This window comes from Pterocles gutturalis, unplaced genomic scaffold (assembly GCF_000699245.1).
Source record: "Pterocles gutturalis isolate BGI_N339 unplaced genomic scaffold, ASM69924v1 scaffold29814, whole genome shotgun sequence".
In the NCBI taxonomy this organism is placed as follows: domain Eukaryota; kingdom Metazoa; phylum Chordata; class Aves; order Pterocliformes; family Pteroclidae; genus Pterocles; species Pterocles gutturalis.
Genome location: NW_010131661.1, coordinates 14,310 through 25,859, shown reverse-complemented (window position 1 = coordinate 25,859; position 11,550 = coordinate 14,310). Strand labels below are relative to the sequence as shown.

General features: G+C 39.7%; 1 protein-coding gene across 1 annotated transcript in view; it reads right to left on the bottom strand.

Annotated features, from left to right (window-relative positions):
* Positions 1-11,231, bottom strand: part of LOC104467067 (sodium- and chloride-dependent GABA transporter 3) — a gene marked incomplete at its 5' end in the record, with an annotated part of 19,282 nt that extends 8,051 nt beyond the window's left edge. Inside the window, 4 exons of the mRNA XM_010080691.1 lie at positions 1,693-1,830; positions 3,209-3,321; positions 5,367-5,491; positions 11,128-11,231. Coding sequence (XP_010078993.1) covers positions 1,693-1,830; positions 3,209-3,321; positions 5,367-5,491; positions 11,128-11,231 — 480 coding nt within the window. The remainder of the gene's footprint in view (positions 1-1,692; positions 1,831-3,208; positions 3,322-5,366; positions 5,492-11,127) is intronic.
* Positions 11,232-11,550: the final 319 nt, after the last annotated feature.

Genomic DNA, 11,550 nt, shown 5'->3' with positions numbered 1-11,550 from the left:
TCAGCAGGACTATTACCTTGTCCAGTTACGGGACTATTCCCATCTCTCAACTGGAAATACCTTACTGAAACATTAAGAAACATGGTTTGATGTTTACAGCATATTTTTAGTGCTTAGTTTCACATCCAGATACTTCTCTTTCCTAATAATTTTCAATGCCTAGTAGAAATGTTTACTACTATATGGACGACCTTGTACCTAGTGCTACTATAGTCTACCCCATCTTTAGTACTCCAGCCATCCTGTCCTTCCCTGTCACTGTGCCGTCTTCTGCGACCCAGGAACAGCAGAGTGAATGAAGCCTGATTTGGACTTGAATCTTATAGACGACTGTAAGCACTTACACTTCATGTACACATTAGGCTACAACTTTTTCATGAATTCTCTGGTTTTTAATAAAGACCGAACTCGTACTTTGTTCTTCTGAACAGTAAGGACACTTCCAGGACTTCTCTATCTGGCTGCCAGCTTTCATGAACGTTTCAACTTCACTGAAGTTTATAAAACTTCTGCTCAACTGCATTTGCTTCATACAGAGTGTCATATCTCTTACCAGAGAAAGTTATCTGATTAATCTAGCACAAACTGTCACTAAAAAAAGTAATAATAGAAGTTTCATTTTGTCCCAGTCTCCACTTTCCTCCCCATCTTTAGTTATTCTTTCATGAAGGTGTATCTAAAGACAGTATATTCTGATTTGTTCTACTTGTTGTAAAAACCTGCATACTGAGGACAACAGACTAACATACAATTGCCTAACACCTTTTTGGGTGAAATTTGCTCATTTTCAATAACAAAACAATTGAAAAGTACATAGTCTAAATCCTGTACATTTCTGTAGAGGGAATTTAAGTGACTCCAGAACAGTTCACGCAGCCCTGGGAGGCTGGCTTCACTGGGAAGCCCTGCCCGAGATCGCTGCACAACAGAGCCACGGTGTGGCCCCTCTCGGTTAACACAGCCAGCCTGCCTCGGACAAACGTGCCTCACACATGGAACTCTACACTCCTCAGACTCGAAACCTTTTTCTTTGCCTCACTCCCTGGTACCAGGAGGCTCTAATGGCGCAGCAAGCAGGAGAATATGGGGAGAGTGTAGACTCTGCCCATCTTCTTCCTGTTTTGAGAGGGTGATGTGAAGGAGAGGAGGGAGGACTGCTGATAGAACTCGCTCTGTAAAACAAGCACTGAGCACCAAGACTGGACTCCTACCAAGTGCCAAAGGATCCCAGAGTCACTCTCCAACCCGGGTACCAACCACAGGAGTGGCAGACATGTTCTATCATGAACTGATGGGATGGCTGAAATCCTCAAACTTTTTTTTTTTTTTTTTTTTCCCGCTTTTCTTCCTCTTTATTGACCTATTAATCCAAAATGTAGTTGTTTTCAGACTGGTCTGCCCAGAGTAAGTAAGCAGAAACCACGACCAGTACATCTGGTTGGCTGCTGCAAAGCAGATGGAATTTCTTTGGCTACGTAACTTTGATTAAAATATTTCCTAAGCTCAACTGAAAAACTGAGGATACATTTCAAATGTTACACAGGAGTTGAGAACAGTCTCTCAGGTATTTTGTAGGCAGATTCCTGACAGTGTAATCTGTCTATGGCAAATGTTCTTGTATTTTATCTGTTATGACTGTAAACAAAAACCCATTTCCTTTTTTCTGCAGTAGTACAACAAAGCACATCTTACCTCCGTTAACATTATTAGGCCGATGAAGTACGACACAATGGAAAGGCCGAGAATCAAGAGTTCTCTTCTGTAGCCCCTTCGGAAAATCTTTGGGTACATATCTACAACAGCCGTCACCAGGCTTTCAACACACACAAACTAGAACAAATAATAGGAAAGTACAAATTAAATAAGTGTCTCATCTGCTGTTGGGATTTGGATTTGCTACCAAACACTTCAAATATCCTTCTATGTTCTCATCGTAGAGACTGAATGATCCCTGAGGACACTCTATAAGCAGAAGCTCAAACTGAGAGGAACATCATTTCGGAATTAAAAGGTCCAAGCTATAGATTTCCAGTTGACCACCAAATTCAAACAGTTGAATCCACTAATATTATCTCAGAATGCATTTTTCCTGTAGCAGATGGACTACATAAAAACTAAATCTGGCAAATGTGGCTTGGATGGGATTTAAACAATGTACAAACCATTCATAGGACTGCAGCAGAGTTTCACTGTAAGCACCCTGAACTTTTGTCACTCAAAGGAATGATACACAGTGCTATGCACCTTCCAGCACTGCTAAATGAACTGCAGGTTTTTTGGAGAAGTTCTCTCCATTTCACAGAAGAGAGAAGTTCCACAAAGCTATTAAGTGCTCAAGCCAAGTACATCTATTGAAGGAAGGAAGGAACGTTCTTAGTAACTAGAAATCAGTAGAAAGCAAGAGGCCCAAGCTTCTGACTCAAGGCTCTGGAACAAGGTTTCTGAAATAGGCACCAAAATTAATGCCTAAAAGTAGACAGTATAAAGCCTGCTTCACTGGAACAGTCAAGAGTAGAATTCAGGAATTGCTCATTTTAAAAAAAGACTCTAAAAAAATTGTTAGATCATGAAAAAGAACAGTTATTAAAACATTAATGATTGGAAATGTCTTGTAAAATAAACACTGAAGAGCTTTATTCTACAGTATACAATCATAAACTTTCTGAATCAAATCATGCAGATTGCTGAGCTGCGTGCTAAAAAGGCCAGATACTTGTTTTCATCAAGTGGCTTTCACAATTTTTATGGTCACGTAGGAAGGACAACTATGCTGTCACTTTGCTGCAGAATATAACTACACATTTCTTGCTATGGTATCTTGAAGTATGAATACACCATAGGAACTTACATTATCACTATCTGATATTCAGCTTCAAAATTCATTGCAAAGTACTTTAAAAACAGGAAAAGAAAAGACATTGATATTTTACTGAACTGTGAATTTTAATCACTCATATTTAAGTTTAAACTTATTTCCCTGTTAATGAAAGCTTTGGCCAGGCTGAACCAGTGCTCACAGTAAATCATAAAGGAATCTCCACTATCACATAACTAAGGTTTAAAATAAGGAACTTGAATCAATGGTTTTAAGCAAGGCATTACGTTAGAGTTTATTCTTTCAGCAGGTTAGATGCTGTTTCCATCAAGGATGCTGACACACACATGCTAGGGAATCGGACAGAATATTTGAACAGTGTTTGCTTCATACCTGACTATCTAATCCAAGGAATATGAGCATCATGAAGAACAGAGTTGCCCACAGAGGAGAAAGAGGCATCATGGTGACAGCTTTAGGGTAAGCAATGAATGCAAGTCCTGGTCCTGAAAAGGAGGAAAAGAAAGGAAATAATATATACCTGTATATGGGGTCTGGCTGAGATGGCATTAACTTTGGTGATGAGGCTAATCACTAATGAAGACTTGGCACATCAATTCTGCCTACATCCTGTCCAAATGTTTGAAGGTCAAGAATTCTGTTAAGGCATCACGGTGCTTTATGTTCTCCTTCGTGTGGATGTACAGCAAGACCCACATAAATAATAGCATGTGGTCCTTTGATTGCCATATTCCTTATTAACATATTCTGGAATATTTTTTTCTTTCCTAAGACAGCACTGTATCTGAAGCTTTGTGCAGGAACGCAGTCAATGTTAACAGATGCATCTTGGAAGCCATACATGGTGCTAGCCAAATGTCTCCTGGTTTGTTCAAACCTGCTCTGCATTTTTCAGTGCTGCTGCTGGTAGGTAACATTAATTCATTGGCTGCATATTTACAGAAATCTTTAAAATAAAACATTTTTGCAGCAGCATTGGTAACTTCTCAGATCTGCTAAAATACCATCTCACTTAGCTCAAATTTTCCTTCTCTTACATACCCGTGCCCATTTTTCAGACGCTGCAAACTGTCAGGCTGTAACAGCTTTTACTGAAGGTAGCTGGTTTTTAAAGCAGTGACACAAAGGCAGCATCACAGGGCTGACAACGGAGCTCAATAACTTTAGTGAAGACCTGTCAACACACTCCTGCTTTTTCATTTAACGCAGTATTTTCAGGCTCCTATTGTAGAATCATAGAACCATTTAGGTTGGGAAAGGCCCTTGAGATCATCTGGTCCAACCATTAACCTAACACTGCCAAGCCCAGCACTAAGCCATGTCCCTAAGCCCGATGTCTATGCGACTTTGAAACAGCTCCAGGGATGGCAACTCAACCACTACCCTGGGCAGCCTGTTCCAATGCTTGACAACCCTTTTGGTGAAGAAATTTTTCCCGATATTCAATCTAAACCTCTCCTGGAGCATCTTGAGGCCGTTTCCTCCTGTCCTGTCACTTGTATAGTTTCCAGGGTTGCTGCAGTCTTTTAAACTTTTTCTATATAGTTTTATAATAGTATAAGCCAGTTGTCTTGGGGGCTTCAGGAAAAGGTAAATATTTTCCATCAGAGTATCAGTGAAGCCCTACTTGCTTCACAGTTTTCCTGCTAACCTTGTCTAACTTCATGAGGGTCATTTCTCCTTCTCAACAGTCCAGCATTACACTGCTTTTCTTTCAGGGTGGCACTCCTGGTGTTTTGTTCAGTTTTAAGTGATGCTTAAAGATATTACACCCGTGAAGGTGTTAAAGAGCAATTAACTTTCATTGGATGCCCAACTCCAAGTGATGGAAATGATCTTCAGATGGTTAATTTTTCGTAAAGCTGGGGCTTCGTGCCTTTCTGGACACAAAACAAGAACTTTAATACTTCATACACCAGAGGGTCTCAGTGTATGTCCCTGGGCGAAAAACTTCCTGACATTAGGAGATGGCATTAGCTGTCTGACTGTCAGAAATCTGCATTTGGATAGTATACACAAAGCAAGACTTCAGAGGACTTCCAAAGATTTCTCCTAAACAGCTGGTTTCTCATGACTTTAATAGCTACATCTTTTTTCTTCTTCTTGCCTTTTTTTTTTTGTTTGTTTTCAGAAGGAACAAATATTTGTGTGGATTTCAGTCTGTCTTATTTAAAGAAAACTGAATGCTCCTTTCATGAGGATATAACACTCCAGGGGCATAACTGAGCAATATATCTCTGCTAAACAATCTTCTGGACGCTCAGCTGGAGTGAGCTTGTGTTATAATAGCTCCTTGAATATGAATTTGCTGCCATGCACAGTAACATTAATATTTTTCACACATAAAGGTACGACCATAAAAATAGTTAAGAACTCTCCTTATAGCAGTTATTCTAACAAGTCAGGTAACAGGTTTTTAGGACTACCTGCAAAACAGTCAACTTATCCATCAGACATGTCACAGACTGAGTATTCTGACAGTACCTCTGGGCATTTTTTGTTAACTCAGAAAACTGATTTTGGAACTTACCCGATTCTGCAACTTCTGCAATGGGCACGCCTTGTTCATAAGCCATAAATCCAAGAACTGAAAAGATAGCAAAACCAGCAACAAAGCTTGTGCCACTGTTCAAGCAGCAGAGCATGACGCAGTCTCTGAAAATACAAATAAAAAACATTACAGTTGATCTCCAGAGCCTGGGTTTCTGTCATATACTGAGCCATAGGACTAACAGAACCCCAGGCTGCAGGAACGGACATTCAGTTGCTCATTAAAGGGAAAGCTCCCAACTGAGATTATGCCTGAGAGAAATCAGTCAGGCGGAAGCATTTGCAGGAATCATAATACCCTTGCTTGTGTTTTAACTGGTTGGATTGCAAACCTGTTGCTACTCAATTCCTGTTCTTCAACAGAATCTTTAACGACCATGTATAAATATGGTAAGAATGGTGTTAATGGTTTCCCACAGCACTTGTGGTAATGTATTCCAGAGGATATGAACTCATGTATAAACCATATAAAAATGGTAGCAATTTGTTTTGTAGAAAAAAAACCTATTGTCAGATCTTAGCTAATTCTATTCCAGTTACAGTATATTGACAATATATATTCATATGAAATACAACTCCAGTTTGGTTTATCAACTTTTTTTAAGAAGCTGTGGTAATCAAAAGCACCATAGGTAATCTAAGAAGTGTTTATATACCTTAAAAAGTGCCTAACAAGTAGGCAAAGAGTGCAGGGCACTGATCTCTCAGACCCCTCTATCCTGCACATCAAACAACAACAATTACAAGAAATATTTATTTTCCCAGATTGGAAATATCATGATAGTAAATCACTTTAAAAAAAAGGAAAATGCTCTTGCAGAAAGGTGCAATCTCTCCCCAGAGCTCAGTGAAATATCATTGTTCATCCCGCTTTCAGACAGCACTTCAGGCTTGACAGATTTTTTGAATGATTTATCGTGACAGTCAGTCTGTTAAGACTGTTTGCTGTGAGAGGCAGCTGTGTCCTTGAGAAGGTAATAATCTAACCCAGATATCTGAAAGCAAATTAGGGCTCTAAAACATGGAAATACAAGGCAAGCCTGTAGCTCTGTCATACCTTAGTCTGGTTTATTCCCATCCTGCTACAGCTCTGAAGCAAATTTTTGTGCAAGCTATCTCTGAGAAGAAATGACCCTGTGAAACCTAACAGGTGCTGAATCCGCATCTTCAGTAATGATTCGCATATTTGTTGCAGATTTGTAGCAACTTTTTGAGAATCAGAGACTATGTTTGAAGTCCTGGTGTATATTCCAGCAAAACTCCTTTGGTAATCTCTCTCTCCTGTTGCTTGCTTCATTTGGTATTTTTATCTTGTAAATTTGTCTCATCAGTTTACTAAGTTGAAGTGAGGTGACCGCTTCCAGCAAAGTCAGTGACCAGCTGAACAACGGCCACTGGGCCAAGGGAGGCTTTGGCTCTCTCTCATCCCCGTATCTACAGTTAATTTTAGACATTGAGAATGGATTTATGTTTTCATCATCATTTCATACTAAAAAATTCCTATATAGCATATCATCAATAAATTGCCAAAATTTGTCCAGAAATTAAAAAGAATGAACAATTCAATTTGTAGATCAAAATTTAGACATGGAGAAGTCCAGTGTTCATGCATGGACTCTCTCTAACACTGCTTATTAGCAGGGGTAAATGAGTCCTTTAAATTACCTTCTGAAAATGGTCAGAATTCTAACCTGTTATTTATTTGCTTTTCATATGAAATTGCTTCCTGTAGTTATGCACAACCAGGCTAGTTACACTCTTTGGAGTTTTAAAGCAAAATAGCAATCTAAAAGAAAACAACCAGAAGCACCGAGTTTTTTGTGCTTTACAGAGATATAAAGCAAAGAAAAATATCAAAATATCATGTTCCTAACCATTCTTCTCAATGTATTTCAGCACTGAAGTAGCTCTGGAGAGATTCTCACCCCAGCTCTTCTCACCTAAGAAACCAGTGAGTTCAATGCTGAGAAATTAAAACTAAGTGTGACGAAATCCTGTCGATAAGAGATGTCAGAAAGATGCGTTTTTTTAATCCTTTGGGGGAAAAAAAAAGATACTGCTTCAGTGGGATGGATCTGGCTGCTCACCAGTCACACGGTGCCTCCATTTGGAGCAGCCTGTTTTCTGCAGATAAGATTTATTTCAGATAATTCCGAGGCTTCAAATGCAGTCCAAACAACAAGCTATTTTTTTCTGGTGAGTGGTGTGGCACAGGACATTTGAGAGCTGCTGGTTCCTAACCATGTGAAAAACGGTTGAGCTGGAGACACCTTGCTCCCTGTGCACCCTCAGAGCTCCTGGCACTTTCTGCTGCTTCCTCCTGAAGGAAGGTCCCAGGGCAAGGCCCAGGGTGTTTAAACTGGACAACCCTATATAACTGGATCATGTGAGAGAACAAGAGGAACACAGACATTTCTCCACGCACAGGGAGGACCCGTGAACCACAGTGCCGTAGTACACGACAGTTACAGGGCAGGTACGCATTTCTCCAAGGAAATGGGCAAAAGGGGGTTTTCACCATCTCCAGTTAGCGAGGTACCAATTCTTTTGACATAACACAGACAAGATCTGCCATTTTTCTTCCCCAGTTAGACACTCACAGACTGAACACTCAGTTCTCTAGGGACCTAGCAGTATTTCCTGTCCTAATAAAAACATAACCTCTGATTTTAATTTCCATTCTTCCTTTATCTTTGCAGGAATTCCACTAAGTCCTCAACTTCTGTTTTTCTTCCCTTACACAGAAGTGTGTAAGTTGTAGTTCAGTCCTTTTTTTCTGCTACATGAAGGAAAACTGAGAGGGGGATCTGGATCCACTGATTGTGAAACCAATGGATTTTAAAAAACAAATGCCCAAGAACCATCGGAAGGAGAACATCAAGTTTATCTAATTCTCCATCAAGTTTCTATAAGCATCCTTGGAAGGAAGGTATCAGAGCCTGACTGAAGCCCAAACTGGTTTCAAATGAAAGGAAAACTTCACATTTTAATGAAAACTTCACATTCTTCCAAATTAACATCTTGCCAATCACCTGAATAATTCAAGACACACATCCCTTATCCTCTCCCTGCCTGACGGCCAGGACACTGCTGGAAATGGATCCTGCCTTCCTTAAGGAGCTTCTCTGATCAGAGAGAAGAGCCCACAGAGCCTTTTGCATCTCTCCAGTTGCTTCCTTGCCTTCACGGGTCCCCCTCAAGACCAATTTCCATTCCTCTTTTCCTCTTAGAATAGCAGCTTGATAAAGGCCACATCTTCATTTGTTAAAAGCTTTGTCCATTTGTTGACAGTGAGTGAAACCCCTCATTTTTCCTCCACACCACCACAGCAGCGAACCCCTGATGCGTACATGGGCCTCAAACATTAAAACTGTCCTGCTGAGGTGCAGCCCCCGTACGAAGGCGCGGTGCTGGGAAACCACACCGTGTTTCCTCTGGTGGGGAGCTGCACTGTGTCCAGCAGGGAGCTGGAACAGTTTTGCAAACACAGAGCACTTGAAGCAGCAACAAGAACATTTTCCTCTTCTGTCTGCTGAGGTTGTCTGAAGTTAATCCGTCCCTTAAGAAGGTCTGAATGGATTAGGATTTCTTAGCTTGCAAAAAATTAGATGAAACATCAATACACCTTTCTTTTACTTATATGGGGGAAACATTGCCCGCTGATGGTACTGCCATTACTTTCATCTTTTCATAACAGTCGCTTTGATATCAACTGTTGTAAATCCAGGGAGGATCCGTATTAATGTATTACAATGAAAGATAACTAAGGACAATAAAAATTTCATTTCCTATTCAGAGATGTGAAGTGACTTGTTTGCAACTCATTTACAACGTTAATGAATTGGATGAGGTTGCTGATATGAAAAACCAATGTGCAGTTTAGATTTTCCCATTTCCCACTAAAATACCTGATGTCATTATTTTCCAATGGGACTTTCTCTTAGAAAAAAAGATTTTAGTAAAACAGTGTGCAAAAGGAGTGGAAGTAAATGTTACTATCAGACAATACACTGCAGGTATTGCAAAAGGCAAATTCATGGCTTGATTTTAATTTTGTTAAGTGCTAGTTAGAATACAAATATAATTCTGCTTTCCACTGCACAGCTGCTTTGTATGTCTCACTCTGTAAACAACCCTGTTTAACTCAGCTGCTTTCTGCAGTTAACTTCTGTCCTACTCATTTCCTTGGATTTGTTAAGAATCATACATTGGGACACAATAAAACCTGTCACATTCAGGAAATGTTTGAAAACATTTTCTTAGAGGAATTGCGAAGCTTGGATTCAATAAAAAGTATTCTGTTGGAGCATCTTGCTCAGGTGCTTTAAAAGAGCTGCTGAAGGTTTTTACAAGCTACGCTGCTAGTGTCAGAGGAAAAGAAGGAAAATTACATAAGCGCTCTGATTACACATCAAGGCTCCTGCTTTTTGTAGTAAGTTACAAAACCATAGCAAAAAGATTACTGCAGTCCTTGAGGCAGTGACAGAATCATTTCTAGATGGGATGCAACTGGAAAGAAATAAAAATAAAATTAAATAAGTGAGAAAAGGAGTAGTGCCTTTGTTAAAGCATTACTTATGCTCACTCGGGAAAACTTTCATGACCCACTGCTCTGCAGGGGCGTTCATTACCCTCTGCTGGGGCACCTGTATTGTTATTCTGAAAATACTGTCCACCAGTATTCTGAAAATACAATCCACCTGGGGAAGATTGTAGGGGACTGACACTACTTTATGCAACAAAACATTTGCAATTTTGGCTGTCACAGCCAAGCAAAGAGGAACTTACGTTGCTGCTAAGTTACTTTGCCTGCTTAGATGGCAAAGTACCCTTAACTGCTGCTGGATATTGTAGACATTCATCTGGTGGATACAGTCGTGCCTCTGGGGTTCCCAGTATCCCAGTTCCCTCTCTGGAGGGTCCTACTGTTTGTTGTTTCACTGACAGAAGAACAAATTGTTGCTAAGACACTGAAAGAAGGTGGCACTTTCTAAAACTGTCTCCTGAACTCTCCAAGTAACACTGTAATTTAGAATTGAAATACTTACACTTTTGAGGGCTTGGGGTGGTGCATTTGGGGTTCTTTTGCTTTTGCACTGTATTATTTCCTTTAATATTTTAGTTCTCTGTCTGGAGATCATAATGGAATCAGTACAATCAAACTGTCATTTACTGTCTTGTATTAAAGGCTGTTGAACAGTAGGAAGTCTAATTCAATAACTACTGGAGCCAGCAGCAAAAAGTAGTGCTCGTGTTCCTCCCAAGGCCATTAAAATGGAATGAGGATTTTATGTGAGTCATGTCCTTTTGACATTGATTCAGGAAAGACTAAAACCTCCTGAAGTCATTTGCAGTTTCCTTACTGATTTCTATGAAGATAAGCAGTGAAATGCCGTCCATTTCCACTGTGCTCTAGCTAGGAGCCAGTAAACTTTTTTTTTGAAAGAGTACCATTCAGAGCATGCTCAGGTGAGTTTTAATAACAGTTTTTTGTAGGACTTTTTTTTTTTTTAAAGCACATATAGGTTATGCAATTAAATTTTACAGACATGTAAGAAATTCAGTGTATTATACATGCAGTTGTGTATATATGTGCATACTGTGGCTTGTGGCTGTGCAAGCGTCAAATATGATCAAAAGGGATGGAAACACAAAATTTTGAAAATAGTTCCTCTGAAAGAATTATAAAAAACATTACAGATCTGAAAATAAGTGTAAAAATAAAGTGTGGAAGGTATTACCTGTAGCAGTTATTGTTATAGTTGTTGTAACTTCCCAGGGCTGTCAAGCACCCCAAGCAGATCGCATACGAGAAAAAGATCTGTGTGCCGGCATCCACCCACACCTGGAGACAAAAAAAATGGAGTGGTTAAAAAATGTCAAAAAGGACTCACCTTTATGCATATACTGACTGCAAATCTGCAGAGGCAGCTGTACAGGGTAACAGTGCCTGGCAAACTTTTTATGAGTCACAACCTTAAAAAAAATTGAGTTAAACTCTCCGCTACTTCCCAGTGGTATAAACAAGGAGTAACTCAGCTGGTCTTCACAGATTCAACCTACCTAAACAGAAAGAGAGACAGAATTTTTGGAGACCCTCACCCAGTATTAATTAATTATTTTATTAACACTATAAGGTGTTAGCAATTGCAACCTAAAAAGAG